This window comes from Thunnus albacares, chromosome 12 (genome assembly GCF_914725855.1).
Source record: "Thunnus albacares chromosome 12, fThuAlb1.1, whole genome shotgun sequence".
Classification (NCBI taxonomy): Eukaryota; Metazoa; Chordata; class Actinopteri; order Scombriformes; family Scombridae; genus Thunnus; species Thunnus albacares.
This window is the reverse complement of record NC_058117.1, coordinates 7,349,299-7,368,846: the sequence shown is the minus strand read 5'-3', so window position 1 is coordinate 7,368,846 and position 19,548 is coordinate 7,349,299. Positions and strand designations below refer to the sequence as shown.

General features: G+C 43.6%; 1 protein-coding gene across 2 annotated transcripts; it reads right to left on the bottom strand.

The window, feature by feature from the left end:
* Positions 1 to 389: 389 nt before the first annotated feature.
* Positions 390 to 19,100, bottom strand: acin1a (apoptotic chromatin condensation inducer 1a). Of its 2 annotated transcripts, none has more exons than XM_044367898.1 (18): positions 18,928 to 19,100; positions 16,101 to 16,166; positions 15,827 to 15,938; positions 15,663 to 15,718; positions 12,513 to 15,458; positions 11,179 to 11,334; positions 10,856 to 10,944; positions 7,321 to 7,378; positions 5,231 to 5,270; positions 4,808 to 4,950; positions 4,514 to 4,657; positions 4,228 to 4,423; positions 3,921 to 4,066; positions 2,089 to 2,196; positions 1,900 to 2,007; positions 1,504 to 1,810; positions 1,320 to 1,420; positions 390 to 1,207 (listed from the first exon to the last, which is right to left on the bottom strand). In XM_044367898.1, exons 1-18 carry the CDS (start codon positions 19,063 to 19,065, stop codon positions 851 to 853), a joined length of 5,271 nt encoding a protein of 1,756 aa, XP_044223833.1. In that variant the 5' UTR covers positions 19,066 to 19,100; the 3' UTR covers positions 390 to 850. The 2 variants fall into 2 exon arrangements, with proteins under 2 accessions (XP_044223833.1, XP_044223834.1); XM_044367899.1 differs by having other exon boundaries at positions 4,808 to 4,932.
* Between the last annotated feature and the right edge of the window lie 448 nt (positions 19,101 to 19,548).

Genomic DNA, 19,548 nt, shown 5'->3' with positions numbered 1-19,548 from the left:
CATTGTGAGAAAACTCATAATGCAGCCTCCCCTCTTGGGCCTGTAATGACACTACAGGGTAAGAGCACTGGAGGAAGAGGAGGAAATGGAGGGAGGAAGAAGAGAATCAATGGTAAGGACATAATCATAAGTTGTGTCAGGTGTGGCAGATGTAGATTCTCTCCCACAGAAAATCGTCTCATCTCTTAACTAAACGGCGGGAGAGAGGAACACTGCATTGCCTTAGTAGTTATTCCACACCTGTCCAAAAATACCCCAGAGCTGCCTCATTTAAAGACTTGGGTTTTTAGTAATCTTATATGTCTGTACAAAATGCCAAACACATCAATTCCAATATTTTCAGATTTACGCAAGCCTCTGCACAGAGGGATGAGTTTTTCTCTTTAGGCAGGACTGGCAAAGAGAGCCTTGGACTACATGCAGCAACAAAAGGATTCCTCATCCAAATTGCAGAGATGGCGACGACAACTGATTGCAAATCGTAATTGGCACCTACACTTTGGGGCAAATGGGGAACATCGGGAGAAATAATTCAAATTACCCAGCGTGCCATACTCCTATGCCGTCAAGACGAAAACCAAAGAAAAAGAGATGCAAACGTATAAAGAAAATATATCAAACCTCGACAGGAGCGAGACGTACAGCACTCTGGGAAACAACACTGCAAAAAATCATGGTCCCCTTTAAGCATGACTGTGTGTAGGTGTAGATGTGCTTTGAGGTGACAATTTGAGAGATGGTGACGACATCGGTTGGTCCTCTGTTGGGTCTTAGTTGTAACAAAGTACATGTAGTGAAAGGCAAATGGAAGAGGGTGGTCTCTAGGACAGTTCCATCGGCTGATTGGTCGTTAACGTCGCCTTTCTCGCGGGTCGCTGCGGCTGCGCGAGCGTCTGCCCCCACCTGCCCTGCTGCCTCCCGGCCTACGGTAGCTGTCCCTGCGTTTGTCGTTCTCCCTCTCCCTTTCCCTTTCCCTCTCCTTCTCCCTGTCCCTGTCTCTACCTCGGTCTCTGTCTCTGTCCCTCTCTCTGTCTCTGTCCTTGTCTTTCTCACCCTCACTCCGGTCTCCCGTGGTGCCGCCGCTGGCTTTCATCCTCTCCTTGCGTTCTTCTTCCCTTTTTTTCTCCTCCTCCTCCTCCTCTTGCTCCTTCCTCCGTTTCTCACGCTCCTTCATCCGTTCTGCTCTGGCAGCTTCCCGCTGAACAAACTAAAATGATGAAAATGCACAGAGCAAGACTTGAATTAGATATCCAGGTCTTGTACTTTAAACTGGAGAGAAAACAAACAAAAAGTAGAAACGAAAGAGATTTGTTTCTCACCTGCTCCTCTGTAAGTGGAAGCCAGTATATGCAAGGAGCTGCTTTGGTTTTTCGAAACAGGTCATCAAGCAACTTTGCAGGGGGGTCTTCAGCTGTTTTCTCTGCCAGAAAAAGACACAGTATTAAAAAAAGGTCTATTTCATCTAATGCAAATACAGTCTGATCTCATGTCTGCATCTCTCACCCTTCTTTTCGGTCTTCTTCTCCTTACTCTTCCCCCTCTCCTTGCGTCGTCTCTCTCTGGAGCGCGACCTCCGGGGACCTCCCTCTTTCTCTTCTCCGGGTTTCCCAAACTCTCTGACCTTGTCGCGATCCCACTCCCGCTCTGCTCGGGCCCTCTCCCTGCGCTCCATTTCACGCTCGCGCTCTGCCCACTGGTCTCGCTCAGGGAGGAGGGAGGGCAGGCCCGATGCTCGACCGCGGCCGGAGCCAGGCCCCTGTTCCTCTGCTCCAGGTCTGTCGGCTGCACCCAAGCCTTTGTGGAAGTCCAGCTACAAAGCAGAGACATGCTCAGACTACAGATGGCAGAGGATTGTGGGCATAAGAGACAAAAACAGACTGAAAACTTAAAAGGTCTTACTTCATCCTGCTGGCAGAAGTCTACGCTAAGGACTTTTGGGTTGCTCTGAGGCCATTTCACTCCGTGAAGAGCTGCCCGTGTGGTGACGGCTTCCTCTGAGCTCGAGTACTAAACACAGAGAGAAGAAATTAACTCCACGAGACAGAAAAGAATCTTCCCCAGGCCAGAAGCAATCCGGTTATAACTCACAGTGACGTAGCAGTGAGACTTGATTTTGTCAATCCAGAAGCCGTCCTCCACCAGGGTACCAGTTCTGCTGAGCAATTCCTTCAGCTGCCCCAGAGTGAACGGCCTCACCTAAACAAAATATTACAAAAAGGTAATAATTTAACAAAAATAAAAGACTGCACATTGAGCTTGGTTCAATTAAAAGAAAGACTACAAATATGAAATATTTCTAAACAGATTTTTTTAGGAAGGTGACCGAGTTGTTTAGCCTGATCTTAACAGTTTGTTCCAGAAAGATACAGTGAGGTCCTCAGAGGAGATCTGGGAAAAATCAATTCTGAACTTCACTGTTAGTGGAGTGCATTTCCAGAATAATCCTGGAATCACTTAAAATCTTTATTAACAACATATCCCCAGAAGACACCACAACCACTGTTGTCTCGAGCCAAAGCATGACATACATAGCATATGCCTCTGTGTCACACAAGAGCCACTTTGTTGCACTGGGCCTCCATCACAATGAACACAGGCAGTGTTATTTATTCTGAATCAGTTCTGCGATTACATTCTTAATCTCTGCGTGGCTCCATGTCGGGCAGATATCACTGTGTATGCTTGGGGAAGTGACTATGTCTTTATACTGCAAGGAAGAATAAGCTACACTGGTTTACGTGCCAGTATTGTCATGATACCAAAAATTATGACTTTGATACAATATCTGCCTAAATATCTCGATACCGAGACTGAAATGATACCATGGCAAAAACCTAAAAAAATCAGGAATAGTAATGGAATAATATATTCAGTCTGGATGTGACACGTGAGCGCAGCTTCAGTCAACAACATCTTTTATAGACGGGCTTTGTGGTGTCCGTGGGCTTGCCCTGACCGTCGGTTATCTAATCGACATAATGCCATTTTCGCTCCGTTTGTCTGCTTTGTCGGCAAGCCGTGGACAGTCGGCAAGAGCACTAGTACCAGCAGTCGTGCCTCTCGTTCTGTCACCATGAAAATTGCAGCGTGCATATGAGAAAAAACAAAACAAAACATTGGCACGCCAACTAAGCCTGCAGGGAGTGGAAGCAGAGCGCTGCACACGCACACTGCCCCGCTGCCGCACATCAACGCAACTCATAGCAAATATAGCTCTTATTAAAACACTGTCATTCTTAAAGTACCAGTACTGATAAATTCGGTATAGTACTGTTTTTAATGGCAGGGTATTGCAATACATTTCTAGTATCAGTATACCATGCAACACTATTATGTGCATTGTACTGACAGAATATGTTACTCAATGCAAACTGTGTAACTTTCTTATGTCGTCGTGTTAGTTTCTGCATGACAATGGAATTCTATGGAGAAGAGGCGTAAGCTATAACACTGTGGCAACTTAAAAGTTAGGATACATGAATGGCTGTTTGATTCTTTCCATGGGATTTGTTGATAACAGTAAAGAGATAAAACAACAGCCTGATACTTTACAAAGGGTAAAATATGCTTTGTTCCTGTAAAGAGGCCATTTAGTTTCTATAAAAAGAAGCCTGGCTGTAACATCTGAGAGGCTACATAAAATTTGAGCTGCCTTGAACACCAATCCAAGAGGCTGGATCAGTTTAAAAGGTGGCTCAAGACAAGAAACAGCCAGTAAGAAACATGATGCCTTGTCTCATCAGGGCAACACATGCATGTAAATAGCTCCACAAAAAAAAACAAAACAGTGGTCTCACCACTGGCAGCATTTCTTAAGTTATGTTTTCCATCCATGCTGCACTGTGCAGTATGAACTGATAATCAGCCCAAGCCCATTGCCAGTAAACGGTATAAAGCAGAGCAGGAAAGCGTCTCCTCACCAGGTTGCAGACGTGAACAATGTTGGAGACTTTGCCACGTGGAGGAGAAGGCTGTCGGGCCGTGCGCACAGGATCATCGATAGTGATGGAAACACCTGTTTTCTGCTGGCTGATGGAGCGACGAATGAGGGTGTCGCTGGCGGTCACTAGGATAAGGAAAGAAGAATAGTAAACACAGTATCTCCATTACAAACACAGTACTTCCAATGTAGACACACCTGACCTGAACTTTCATTAGTGTTCTCTAAGCAGCTTTTGTCAATTTTGTCCTGGAAAAACTAGCAAAAACTCAAGTTGGATCTATTACCAGTGTTGATTTCTACATCATGGCTGGTATGTGATGGTGACTGGGTTTCCATGGCTGCAGGAAAGGAGGTATCCATCTTTTCTTCATGGACGCCTGTCCTTTCTCCATCTCCCTGTAGGTCATCCTCCTCCATCTCCTCACATCTGCTCCTCTTCGCCTCTTTCTGTCCATTCTCTTGGCTCTCCGAGTGCACCACCTTCAACAGAAGGAGAGATAAACTCAGACTTTCCTGAAGTAAAGACAGTTCCTGTCATTCACTGAAAAACAATGAGAGCTGTAGATCAACCTGTGTGACAGTGCGTCGAATCTGAAGGTCCTGGTCAGAGCGCTCCCTCTCTTCATCCTCAGCCCCGGAGAGGACAGCCTCCTCTGGGTGCAGGTCCACTACTGCCTCTTGGCCTATACAGGGCCGGATGTCTGGGATCAGAGACTGAGGACAAAAAACACAGGATGGATATGAGCTTGCTACATTCAACACAGAAGACAGAGGCTGTGCAAGTGTCTCACAGTGCATCTATGCATCCACATGGGAATTCACAGCAACCAAAATGTAACATTAGTATAGCTATGGTGCAAATACCTTGAGTGAATCTGTGGTGATGCTGATGGAAGGTTTCTTGGCAGTGACCGCTGTGCTGGAGCCCCACCTCCTCTTGCGACCGGCCGCGGCCCCGGAGTCCTGCTCGCCCTCTGCACTGCCAGTGCCTGGGGACAATTTGCTGCCTGGTGAGATAACAACAACAACGAAAAAAAAATCACTGAATCCACAGGCACATGGCATATTCATGTACAAGGGTACATGCACACAACAGTCTTTTGGCCATATACTATTAAAATACAGATCTACAATCAAGCGATCCACATTATTTAATAATAATATTTAATCGCTTATACATCATTTTAAAAAGCTACAATAATGAAATGGAAAAAGGCACAAAACCAAAACTAATGAAGTGTTATGAATGTTGGTAAAAGGGAGAGTAAGTCAGGAAGGGGTACTCACTGCTGAGAGAGATCTTACGAGCTGAGAAGGCCTTAGGTGTCTGAAACACAAGAAGATAAAAACAACCCAAGATACATGGGAGAGGTGAAAAGCAGACAATGTGGCTTGAGACAAATGGTCATCAAGGACTGGCTGGAGGGAAGGTGGAACAATAACAGGAAGTGGGACAAGTAGGGACTGAGAGTGAATGATAGAAACTGCTGTGCAACATCTTTCTCAAATTCAACGCTACTGATTGCACCAAGCTGTGTTGATTTTGTGTATTATACTGGTAGTTAACTGTGTGTCATTCATAATTAGTTAATAATCTACACCTATAGATTCCTATAGATTATAATTTGTGCTGAAGCGTATATTGTAGTTGCAGTCAGCAGATGAAAATACTGCAGTTTAAATTCCAGAGATGAAATTTTGTTGTTTTAAAACTTTGTCTCTAAAAAGACATATCAAGTCAAGTTAGTTTCACAGATGTGAAAGTCAACAAAGATTATAAAACAGATGTTCAGTTCAATAATTTTGATTAAACTGATGCGGCCACAAATAAGATGCACATTTTTTTTTAAATGCTGCTTCTCCCAGCAAGACTACAGAGAAAATGACTGGAAACTAAGCATTTTCAAAATAACTATGAAATATAACAGTGAATAAACGTCTACTTATTCCCTGGTACCACTGCCACCTGATCCTTACTGGTTTGGATATGGCCCAATCACGACTGCATGTACTGTATCTAGGCAACAAGGGTCCAATCAAAGGTGGCTGAGATGTTTGGGTGGAAATCTGAAAGCTGGTTGGCTGGCAGGATGGGTTCAATAGTTCATTGGGGTAGGGGCTTGAAATTGCTTTTGGCCAAAGCTGTCATCCTCAGGTGTTCTGACAAAAGTCCTTTTAAAGTTGTGGCAGGCTCTTATAACAACAAACAGAAACGAGTCCAATGAGTTGGAGACCAGATGATGAATGTTGACAACAGTCACTGTGCGCACAGTTGAGTTTGAGGGGCAGTAAGTTCATATAGAGAGTCACAAGTAGCAAATCTCTGGCGATGGCTGTTCTTGAAAGGGACCTAAATGGCAAGTCCTTCTTCAGTTCAAATAAAAACTTGCCCACTGCAGTCCAGATAGAAGATTTGGGTTATTTGAAAACTCGCATAGTATCCAAGAAGGGTATTTGCTGGAGAAATCCCATTCCAAGAGATTAACAAAATCCAAAATGTCCTTTGTCAACAATGTTACAGTTCACCAACACATGTCCATAATGCCCACTTTTTTGCAAGTTATTGTGGGGTAAAAATGTCTCAGAATGAAAATCTGAAAACCACTCGGTTGTTGAGAAGGTTTCGCAGCAGCCTTGTCTTGATGTGAACACACTTCCTTGCGCATCTCTTCTGCATGCTGATTTTAAAGGTGCATGGCCAGATTAGTGGATAACATGATAAGAGAGTTGGGCCACACTGACTAGCCAACCCCTTCTTTGAATCATCTAGTCCGATCAATAGCTTGTGCCAGCCATATCCATGAAAATGAGGCAGCCTTTGTTGCCAGGGGTGTCCCTCTGCAGTGCAGCCTCGGGGGCTTATCTGTGGTCAACTCTGGATTCTTGGGGACAGTGGAACAGGTGCAGCAGTAGCAGTAGTAGTAGTAGTAGTGGCAGAGGTAGTATGCAGGTACCAATAGGGGCAATGGAAGAGGCATGAGCACCTTTATAACAAAGCAATCATTTGGGGTTTAAACATCAGCCACAGTGAGAAAATACCCTTGCTGTTTCTGCCTATGACAGTGTCAACAAAGGTTTTACAAACAGCCAAATCAAAAAATCTAACTACCTACACACATCCTACCACTTGTGAAAAGGGCATTAAGTCATCTAACGGGAATATATTTTTAAAATGTAAAGCAAAGATTTTCAACAAAGAAATTAGACATACTCAAATGACCTACAGTGTAATGTATCCAGGTTAATAAAAACTATGTGCAAATTAAAGAGATTCCACTATAATGTGCATTAAAGCTCACATGGGTTCGTCCATCTAAGTCCTCAGCTACAGACAGCTTTGAGGACCAAGATGATTCACGGTTCTTCAGCTGCCTTACCTCCTCGCTGGTCTCTGGAAGCTTCTCTGGCTCTGCCATGGCAGACTCCATCACCTGCCTGTGTAGTGTCAAAAATACATATCAGCAGGAATAGAAGAAACAGATGAGCAGACCAATAGAATGAAATTAAGAGGAAACACGTTCTCCTTCTAAATTTGTCATTAAGACAGAAATGGAAAACAGGCAATTAGAGACAGTAGGTCTCAACAAAAATAATAAAAAAGGTACACAAATGTAACAGAATACATGTTTTAATGGAACCAATGAAACCTGGAATGTCTAACTTCCAAACATATAAATATGTCAATACAACCTAAAATTAAACTTTCTGTATTTCAGATTTAGGAATGGTCAAAATTTAATTTTAAATCAAAATCACTATGATATGCTTTGTACATTATCGGCAGTTCTGTGAAGTACACATAATTCGTAGTAAACGGGTTAAACTTGAAAAAACACTGCTGTTCCTTTAAATCTCATGAAACTAGTGAAAGCTTTTGCATTACAATGTAAGATTTACAGAAAACGGTATGCATCATTTTCCATAGACAACAAATTTCTTTAAAATGACCACAAGGCAGCATAAAAAACGTATTAAAAATCTCTGCGGGTGAAAGTGCTCACTGAGATACATAAACGGCAACCAGGTGATGCTACATTAAGAGCGCCGGCCGTATACACCTCTGCAATTTCACAAAGGCGTTGTTAATTCTGTCAACGGGGGTCAAACAAGTGAGCCGAGGAGGAGAGAGCCACCGCAGTCCTCCTTCAGACCTGCTGCGTCCGTCCGGACCGAACCAAACGCTCAGCGGCAGCTACACAATACCTGACACGTCTCATGTCACCCCCATGCGCGCGCACGTGAATACGTCCACTCATTCCGCCTAAATTAACTTGGGGGAAGTTCACAGCAAAGACAAACTGTGCTCGGTTAAAACGCAGCCAACAGACTGTGACTGCTGCTAAAAAAACACAGTGTCGCAGCGAGCCACCTCTCCTCCCTCCCTCCCTCATACCTTCCTCTCACCACAGACTACTCTTCTCTGAAAGCATTCATGTCCGCACGGCTGTCAACCACAATCTGCGACGGACAAAGCCTCGTGTGCTGTTTAGCTGAGCCCCTGTATATTAAAAAAAAAAAAAACATAGACCGGCATCGGTAGCTAAAGCCATCGACGAAGCACGGCCATGTTGCAACGAATGAAAAAATGATCATGTATTAAAAAAAGGACCCGCATCTTCTCAGCCACACCGGCTTCAAGGCAGTCTCATCAATCGCCTGATGGGAAATTCAACACCAGGCATGTGACACCGTTTTATCACCGCTGTACTGTATTCACAAAGCATTCAGACTGCTAGACTCTAATGGAGGGGGATTATATGATGTAATGGTAGTGTTAAAGCGAGGAAACAAAGCAACATTTTACAGCATACAGACCACAGAATCTGCTTTATAATAATACTCTCGATATTTGTTGCCTCCAGTGTTTTTACAACTCTGTCTCTCTGCCACTGACACTAATTGTGCAATTTTCACTTATCGCAAGGCTGCATATACCTTTCACCTGTTCCTTAACTGAAGCTCTTAAACCACATCTTTAAATTACATCAATCAACCTGCAAACTTCCTTTAATCTCCAACTATATCACTTGGACAACAGTCACCTTGTTCTGGCATTGCACTGACTGGCCTACGAAACTGCTTCTGTTCAACAAGGTGCAATTTGCCAATCATCTTTTAACTTAAGTCACTCATGAATGACTACTTTCATAAACTCAGTGATTATGTTTTCATGAAAAAGTTACAAAATTCCCCTGAAAATGCCAAACAATTTCTATCAACTAGTGTTCTAAGAATATTGTAAAGAGACTGAAACAACAAAATATTTCATATACAGAGTATCCACAACTGTTCTTTAACTCATCAAGAAACACACTTGCTGCTCTCCATTCATTTTAATGAATTAATTTGTTTTCTCTGCACATGCACATCGTGATGTTTTTTAATGTTTCTGGTGATGTGGAAGTATGTAGGTGAGTGGCACAAATGCTCTAAAGCTGCATCTTCAAAAAAAAAAAGAAAAAAAAAAAAAAAAGGGGGGGACAAGACATTTCCATTGTGATTTCTTATCTACATAAAAACAGGAGGTGTAGATGGAAATGACAACTGTATTTAATGGGTGAGAGTATTGAAATCTAAGAGCAAAATGAAATGGTTCCCTTAGCCCAAAATAGCTGAGCACAACCCTCACTCCTTTATGAAAGTGAAATTTGAACAAACCATCCAGAACTGCCTTTGCACATGATGTCACACTGTAAACAAATAGTATAAATGTTTTCCTCATCTGTCTACTAAAGGAAGGACTCTCTGTCTGTATGTATGTCCTTCTCGGATCTCTTGAACTGTTCATCCGATCGATTCCACATTTGGCAGGTGTATGGCTGGGGATCAAAGGGAGGGCAGTGTCGAATTTGGTGCAATTTTATGTTTAATATGAATAAACTTTGAATAAACCGGCGATCCCTGTCTAGACAGAAAGCATAGCGTCAGCAGCATGTTTAGCAGATCAGCAGCGAGTGACTACACAGGAGGTGTTCAGTTACATTGTTGAGCGTAGGTCACCTGCATTTTGGAAGCTCTCAGAGCCCAATACACAATGACTGTTGTTGCGCGCATTAAACGAAGGAAATAATTTCCACGGGCAGTTCAAAACCAGTTTGTCTCATACGCTCTGAGCCCATGGCAATTGTGAAGTGCCACTACAGACAAAGCACAGAGCAAACGTGGAGCAAATATACCCACTCAAATCCAAACTGAAGGCACAGAAAATAGGAACAATCTAAGAGCCCAATATGCTCGATCCGCTTTATTTTAAGATGCACATTATTTTATTTTTAAATGCAGCCCTTATTCTAGACTACTTGAAATGAGAAAAGAATATGTATTTACTACTAGAGTACTCATTATTTATAACATCTGTGTATAATAGATTGTGATAGTTTCTTTCATGTTGTTGGTGTATATACTCATTCACACCTCACATCAACTGTATTAATTTTTGTACTGAAGTGGCTGGAGGCCAAGCAATTGGCCTGTTCTGAACAGGCACGTTTTGAACGGGCACTGCACCAGTAAAAAGGATAAAACCAAGTTTGTATTTTGTTAGATATGGTCTTTAAACATGTTCTGTTGAGGAAGAAGGCACCAACAACACTGATCAGTGTGATGCAGATGACCCAGGGAGGCTGTGAAACAGTGGGAAAACTGAACCACCTTTGGTGAAACTGTTTAAAAAACATAAAGAAATTAAACATTTGAAGATTACATGAAAAGTAGAACCCCGCATGCTGAGCTGGAATAAATAGCCACTGCTCATGCTCTATGAAAGAATGCACTATTGACTAAACAGCAGATGTCAATAGAGTTTGAACATTACTAAACACCCTGTTCACAACCCACGCACTTGGGAGTTGTAAGCCTACATTCACCTGTGTGTGTTATTCTGACACATAAACATAAGATTTAAAAGCAGACCTTTGTTTGTCCTTCTTTTCTTCCTCTTCTTCACTGTCCTTTCTCTTCCTTTTTGTCTCTTCTCTGGTTGGTGCATCAGTGAACAGTTTCTGGGGATTCAAAAGGGCAGCAAGGGGAATAAGATGTGAAAATATATGTTGGTGAAGCAGTTCATATAACACCACTGAAGGGACAAAAAAGGCCAGATCTAAAGCCATCATTTTGTACATCTGTAGTGGAACTCTTGATTTTAGGTAAAATATATAAGAATTTTTTTAAAGATGTAGTTGTCTTGTTTGAACATATACTCAAAAACATCTGGAGGTATATTATTAGCAACTGACCTCGGTGCGACTAGCTCCATCAGCAGTTGTGTTACTCTTCTCTACAGACATCTCTCTTTTGCAAGTGGAGGCTTTTGGAGTCTCCTTTACACCTTCAGCTTGAGCCTCTACAGTCACCCTGTGCTGTGGTGAGGAATCTCTTTCAGGTTTCCCTTCCTAGAAGCACAAGGGAGAAAGCAGTGAAACATTTTATGCACTGAACAAAAGATATACAAACAGCTGCTTCAAGTTTCAAACCATCTTTTGCAGAATATCTAAACAACAGAATCAACTTCTGGTATGTCAGCGAACCTCACCAGCACTCTCAACCTACAGATCAATCTCTGGAGTAAAAGCCAGGTTGTGAAGTGTTCATTAAGTAGCAACAGTAGCTATATGGCATGTTCAGACATATGGATAGAGAAGAAATTACACCACTCATTGTCGGTTGAAGTTTTATCCACAAGCAGCGGCCAGCTGCAAATATACAAAGAAGCAAAAATACACCCATGGTCAAGCCTGGTAGCAGAGAAAGTTTTACATCCCACAACTGCTGAACCTGCTTATGGTACATTGAACGAAGCTGGGACCACAAACATCTTTGTTCCACTACAAAAACAGGACAGCAAAGAGGCAGTTTGTCTCTTTGTATCCATATGCCTGAATGTACTGTTACACACAAATATAAGTTTATCGCAACAAATGAACACAGCAGAAAGCAGTGGGGCGACTGCTGCGATAATGCCATTTGAGTGACAGAGTGACTTTAGGCACATAAATAAGGCGATATTATGTTAAGCTGCCTGCCGTGACACTCAAACTGCAGCCATAGAGGTCTATACGAGTGAAGAAATGTAGCTGAGACACTGCGATGCCTTCAAACCAAACGTTCCTGTTTCATGGAAAACACGCAGGGTATGTCTGCATCATAGACTGAACATGGTTGCTAATAGTTACCATGCAATTATCCAAACTGTATGGAAATTCAGCATACATCCAGCTGCTGGAAATAGCTGCATGAATGGAAGCAATGTCCTGGGGAATACTTGTCATGCCTTGATTGCACTCATGTGATCCCCGTACAATTTTTATAATGAGATTTTCAAAAGCAGTTAGCCACACACAGTGATGATTAAATGGGAGAAATTGTGTCTATTTATGCTTAATTTAAATGAATTTGTATAGATTTTATTTCACTTTGCATTAAAACGAGTCATTCTTTCTGTTTATTAGTGTAAAAAAACTAATAAAATATTTTCTATTGTAATTCTCTTTACAACCTTAAAATATGACAAGGTTCCAAAATGTGACACTATATGTCAAAGACAAAGAAATTTTACTTTTAGACTATGTACCTTTCTGCCTCTGGAAGTGGAGCAGGTTTTCTCTTGAGAAGATGAGGATGAGCCAGAGGACCCAGATGATGAGGACCCAGAGTCCGATTCGGAGGAAGAGGAATCATTAGAGGATGATCTTTGTCTCTTGTGTTTCTCTTCCTTCTTTGCATCTCTTCCCCTTCGCTGTGCAGCATCCACTGGGCTTGAAGGACCCTTGCCTTCATCCACATCTTTAGCTTTTTTGGTGGACTCCTTAGCAGCCTGTTCCGTCGCCACTGAACCAGCTTTGTCTTTGTTCTCCGTTCCAAGGCTTGTGGCCCCTTCTTCTTTGGGACGCAGTGTGGTACTTACAGCAGTCTCCTCCTCAGACTGGCTCCTAACAGAACCCTGTGCCCCGGCGACGGCAACTTCCTGTCTTGCACTATCTTTCTGTTCGGCGAAGGGCTGGTGTCCTTCCTGCTGCCGTTCCCCGACGTTGGTGAGAGAGGAGATGGGTGAAGCCTGCGGTTGGGGGCTATCAGAGAAGGTACGGGGCCGCTTGATGACCATGGAAGTAGAGGATTGGGGCTGAGTTGGGGCTGAGTCCCTTAAGAACCGGAACTTCTTGAATGATGACTGTGGCGACAGAGGTGTTGATGACATGGGTGCACCTGCTTCTGCTGCTTGGGCTTCACTCTGGGACATTGGAGCATGGGCGTCTTCCTGCGCTCCTGCCTCTGTCGAAGACTTTCTACCTGGTCCTGTGGAGAGGGGGGGAGGAGTGGGCAGGGAGGTGAGACCAATCTCACGGCCACGTTTGGATGGAGGGAGGTGACTCTCCCTCTCCTTTTCAGCCATCCTAGCTCTCTCTTTCTCCTGTTCCAGGGCCCTCTCCTGCTCCTCCTTCTCCTTCTGCATGGCTTTCTCCCTCTCTAATCTTTCTCTCTCCCTCTCAAGTTTTTGCTGCTCTAGAACTCTCTCCCGCTCCAGCCTTTCTTTCCTCTCCTTTTCGGCTCTTTCCTTCTCCTTCCTCTCCTGTTCCAGAGCTGCCTCTCTCTCCGCCTTCTCCTTTTCCTCCCTCTCCCGTTGCAAGGCTTTTTCCCTCTCTAACCTCTCTTGCTCCAATGCCTTCTCTCTCGCAAGTCTCTCCTTTTCCTTCCTCTCAAGCTCTAACCTCTCTTTCTCTTGGGCTCTCTCCCTCTCCAACCTCTCTTGCTCTAGAGCTTTTTCTTTTTCTATTCTCTCTTGCTCTAAGGCTTTCTCTTTTTCAATTCTTTCTCGCTCTAAGGCTTTCTCTCTTTCGATTCTTTCTCGCTCTAGAGCTTTCTCTCTTTCTCTCTCCAAGGCTTTCTCTCTTTCTAGTCTCTCTTGCTCCAAGACTCTCTCTCTCTCTAGTCTTTCTTGTTCTATGGCTTTCTCCCTCTCTATTCTCTTTTGCTCCAAGGCTTTCTCCCTCTCTATTCTCTCTTGCTCCAAGGCTCTCTCCCTCTCTATTCTCTCTTGCTCCAAGGCTTTCTCCCTCTCTAACCGTTCCCTTTCCAACCTTTCCTGCTCCAAAGCCTTTTCTCTTTCAATCCTCTCCTTCTCCTTTCTCTCAGCCTCCAAAGCTCTTTCTCTCTCTAACCTCTCTTGCTCCAGAGCCTTTTCTCTCTCCTCTCGTTCCCGCTCCAAAGCCTTAGCTCTTTCTAGCTCCATTTCTTCTCTCTCACGCCTTTCTCTCTCCTCCCTTTCTCTCTGCAGACGTTCTTGCTCCAGGGCCCTCTGTCTTTCGAGTTCCTTCTGCCTCTCAAGCTCTAGAGCCCTCTCTCTTGCTAAGGCTTGCTCTCGCTCTTCCCTCTCTTTAGCCAAAGCTTGTTCCCTCTCCTGCCTCTCTCTTTCTAGAGCAAGTTCCCTCTCCAGCTGCAAAGCCTTTTCTCGTTCCTCTCTCTCTAAGGCCTGCTGTCGCTCAAATCTCTCTTGCTCCAGAGCTCTTTCTCTCTCCAGTGCAAGAGCTCTTTCCCGCTCTACCTCTAGTGCTCGTTCTTGCTCAAGTTTCCTCTGCTTCTCTTGCCTTTCCAGCTCAAGGGCCTTTTCTCTTTCTATCTCAGAGTCCCTCTCTCTGTCCCTCTCCTCTGTTGCAGTGGCCTTGAGCACACTCACAGGTACTTGAACACGGGCCGAATTTGCTCCTGTGACGCCCTGGTTGGTGCCTGGAATCATGGGAAATGCCACATGGCCTGCAGTGTTGGCTGTGTGAGTGATGGCAGATACCAGACCCTCTGGAGGCCCTCTGCCAGGAAACAATGTAGCTGAAGGCAAACTGCTGTCCTGCCTATCGCCTTCCCCATTGCCGCCATGCCAACCTGCCCCAGAGAAAGCACCTTCTGACTCCATTTTACGTGCCAGAAGGGTCAATGGCCCGGGCTTGCGCTCGGCGTGTCCACTCCTCTGAGGCTCTGGGCTGCTACTGCGGCTGCCACTGCTGGAGGAACCAGAGCTGGAGGAACTGGATGAGCGCCTAGCTGGGGCTACATCTGGACTCGGGGGGCTCTGTTTAGGGGTGTCAGGCAAGGGGAATGATAACTCTGGAGGTGGGGAGGGAGGAGGGGTTGGCTGGCGGAGTTGAGGAGACAAAAGGGAAGGGATGTGTTGCTGCTGGGGTTGACAAGATGCTCCAGACCTCTCCCTGGTTGTGGGCCCTCTGGCTGGCTCTCTGATACTTCTTCTGCGAACGTTGCTGTCCCAATCCTCATCATCGCCGTCCTCTTCACCATCCTCGCTATCATCATCGTCGCTGTCAGCCGCGAAATCGCTGGATGCAGCACCCCTCTCTGGCCGGTGCTCACCACCCTGAACACGCAAGGGCACAGAGCCAGAAGCAGGAGGACCAGACATGTTAGCCTCCTGGTTCCCGTTACCCTCTCCCTCATTTGCTGCACCATACAGTCCCTCTCCACCAGAGGGGCCAGGGGGCTTGTGCTGGTCAGCCAAGACTGGTGCGACATCCTGATGAGGACAGAAAGGGAGCTGAAACTTATTTTGTCACAGCATGATGCCACTTTTGTCCTATGAAAATGATCGGGCACAATTCTTACCAGCAGCGTCCTTTCAAATGTGCAACATCTTTTAGAGCATGGAGAATCTCCAGACAAAAAGATTAGAAAATGTAACTGATAAACAATATGGAAGAAAAAGAAAATTATGTCTGACCTGGGCTTGAGGAGGACCTGAGGTGCTGTTATTAACTTCTGTGTGGTCTTCTTGATCTGTTTACAGAAAGTAAATAAAATTTAAAAAAAGAACATTTTGTGCCATGAACAGAGATGTGTGCAGTAAATCACTTAGCTGCACTGGAGGATTCTACCTATACTTACCATTGGTTTCATATGCCTCGCGAGCCTCTCTCTCCAGACGCTGCCTCAGGAGCTCCTGTTGCTTAGCCAGATATTGCTTGATAAAGCTGTTCTGGCTCATTTCCTCACCAATCTAAATACAGAGAGACTTTTGAAAACAGGCTGCAAGCGTTCAGGGCCACTTTCACGTGCTTTTTGTAGAAGTGTACGGGAACTGTACTGATGCAGATTGTGTCATTTATACTTCAGAGATCATTGCATGGGAAGAAAATAAAACGCATCTTTGAGAACTTACCTGAGAGTTTGGCTGCAGTCCAATGTGAGCGGTGGAGGTCCTCTGCAGATTCTCCAGCATGAGAGCCTGTTATTGAGACATGGAACTTCATTAGGCATTCTCCCAGATTTGTTAGAATCGGTACTGGTGCTTTTAAATGTAAATGTATACCTGGCTTATTTATGACAACCTAGTTACTGTGTACTGTATTAATGAATCATTTTGATTATGACAGTTTACACAGTATAATGAGTCTCTGTTTGCCCTGGCACAAAATAGATGGGACAAATATCATGCAGCATCACTGTCTCCCATTCATAATAATTTCAGAGTTGGAGAATTCTGTTTTCATACAGTTTACAGTAGAGAATGACAGGAAACCTGCTGAGAAAGAGAGCAGGATGACATACAACAAAGTTCCCCTGGTCACAAGCAAACCAGAAACATGGTTGGGAACAGTCATGAGGGTCAAGCAGATAGGCAAGGCAACCCGCAAGCTGTAGTGACAAGCAGACCAGACTGGAAATAATGTGGGCAGGGTAACAAGCAAAAGCTGCTGAACATAACTATTTAAATTTTACAGATTTTTAATTCAACACTTTCACGGTCAGCCATGCAGCCTCCCTCCCACTCTGCTTCTCATATTCTTTCACCCAGCATGTCCATGAACAAAAATACTTTTTTAATTATAATGTTTAATAATGGTATACTGTCCATCTTGGACCAATATGACCTACATTTATGATGCTTAACATGTGGTGCAGTATAGTAAATTAAGGTATGGTATTGTACACCACAGTAGTACTACTGTACTTCAGCTGCACCATAGTAGGTACCATTAGGCCTCTTTTCAAACTTTATAAAGCCAACAGGGACTTTCACCAATTAACATTAAATTACCTCCATAAATAGCTACTATTAAGCCTATAACTGTCATTCTGTAATATTTAATTGTTCCACAGTTTTTTTAACCAAGTTTTTCTTTCTGCTGTTTGCCATGTTGTATTGTATTACCAGTATGTGTTTAGACACAGTTGATTTACAGTATCATTTGCCACTTAACTTAGGCTACCTCACCAATGCACGATCAAACTGAAGTGTCCATACAGTAACCCACATGTTTGCAGTGGATTTGGTGTGTTAGATTATGGAATTGTTTTTACAGTTCTGTAGTTTTTAATAGTGGCTGCACAAAATGAGCTTGTACAGACCAAGTTAGTGGTGATACAGGATGGAGAAGTTTAAAATATTAAAAGTGTGGAAGTTTTGAAAACTATGGTTGATTTTTTTAAATTTATCAGTGCCACATATATAGTGTATTTTTCAATTATGCAGTCCTCCACTGAGAACTGCACACCTGCGCTTTATCCCAGGAACATGTCTCAGCTTTTCAGAAAGACATTAAAAAAAACAACTCTTGGTTAGAGAAGCCAGTGGAACAGAGGCTAGACGGCTCTCCTGACTTTCTGTTATTATTTTGGCTTTGGATGACCAGAAAGTTGTGACCATCCTCCCAGGTAGAGAGACTGGAAAGTTCGGATCAACACTGTGTATTCACAATTGTACATTAAAGTGGGACTGTGGAACTGTCAAGAAGACGTGTGCATGAGTTAGAGACAGTAAGGTTCACAGCAAGGAAAGATTGAAGCTGGGAAGCAGATAAACAATAGTAACTCTTACCTTATTGTCACGTTATTATTAAACTATGATAATATGACTTTATAATGTATTATTAATGTCTTGAGTAGTTAAACACATACAGTTAAAGAAATATGGTGTTCAATTTGGTATTTTACATTTGCATGTGTGTTACGGCTCCAGTATAACCAGACTGATGTTTAAATTTAAATGTTTTTAATTGATGATTATAATTTCTCCTTTAATCAACTTTTTTCTTCAAAGCAGGTGCTGAAATAAAGGCTTTCTAAAGGCAAGCACTCCCCAATGCAGCAAAAAATATCTATAGAAATTCACATAATTCACTTTAGTATATGTCTTTTTCTCCCTTTGACTCGAACACACAAATACACACATAGTTCAGCTAACAATGTATTATTGGGTGTTTTTTTTCGTCAACACTGGAAAGCAATTGTAAACACCCGTTGCTATTTTCATGGCGCAATTCAGCGGACAAATGTTAACCGGACTACACCGCTGAAAACGAAAAGAATGTCCCAACTTTCATGGCGGACGAGATAAGGTTGATTACCTGCCGCAATGTAAACAAACCGGCTCATACAGCACCTTTGGAAGCTCACAGGCCTACAACACATTTTGAGCAAATTTGAGCAAAACGGCTCCGAAACACAGCGTAATATGTCTATTCAAGTACACAGTGTTCACATTTGGAGTTAGCGTTAGCGGATAAAAACTTGTCAAGCTACTAAGTTCACTGGTGTAACGTTAACCTCCCGGCTAAACTCATGCACATCAACAGTGCTTGGGGCACACTTCCGTTAACGGTAACGTTAACAGCAGCGAGCCAGTCGCTAAAGGCCACCGCTCAACTCGCAGCATTAGCCAGGGGAGCTAACGGGCTAACAGGACAACATCACACAAACACACACTTCGAGATTACACACTAAGTTGACTGAACTCCCGCTCTTGCTGCGGTTGGTATATTAATGCACGGCGAAAACACCACTAAAACACAGTGTAGTGCAATTAGGCACACTTTCAAGTGATTAGTGATCGTTAAACTCGACAACTCTCGCTCCTACGCTGGTCGGCAGTAACGATATCGTTACTCAGTTGTCGGCCCTCGAGAGAGCATCAGCCCGTCTCATCGTTAACGTTAGCTCGCAGCCACAGTGGCCCCCCCTCCCGTATATTTTGCAGCGGAACTCACCCCTTTGAGTCTTTTAATAAGAGCATTCTTCTGCCCGCTTTTCGATAGCCCTCTCTCCTCAAGAGCAGCTTTTAAATCCGCTACACGAAGGGACTGGAGCGGTCTCCCGTCCAGCGTAACGTCTTCGAGGTCCGCCATTTTCCCTTCCTCTAGTCAGTTCCCAGCGAGAGCGACGAGCAACGCCTTCCTGCACTGACGTCATCGCCAACGACTTCCCCCTAATCAAACAAATAAAAATAAATAAATAAAATAAATAAATAACTGCTATTCCTAGTGGAAGCCTTCAGCTAATGATATTCCACTCCGTGAGGCAAGAGTTACAGGAATTGGAACCTACCTTCTTTATTAAAGGAGAAAATATTAAAAGTCACAAATGTACTAACAAACATATAAGAAATTCTACAGCAAAAGGAAAATCACTCCACGTAGGAAATTTGTGTGTAATTCCCATTTTTCTAACATTCAATGGGAAACAACACGGCTTCTCCCATATACATTTGTTATCCCCAACAAACTGAAAGATGTACATTACAAATTTGTCTGAATTTAGAAAGTGAGTCTATCCAACTTACAAACAATAAGAAATGTACGCATACAGTTAGTATGCTCCAAGAATTCTGA

Excerpts from the sequence above, each read along its gene's own strand:
- acin1a (XM_044367898.1), bottom strand. The coding sequence starts at position 19,065 with ATGGCGGACCTCGAAGACGTTACGCTGGACGGGAGACCGCTCCAGTCC. Across the intron at positions 16,167-18,927 it reads TTATTAAAAGACTCAAAGGG|GCTCTCATGCTGGAGAATCT; the intron begins GTGAGTTCCGCT and ends TCTCAATAACAG. Across the intron at positions 1,208-1,319 it reads TTCCACTTACAGAGGAGCAG|TTTGTTCAGCGGGAAGCTGC; the intron begins GTGAGAAACAAA and ends TCATCATTTTAG.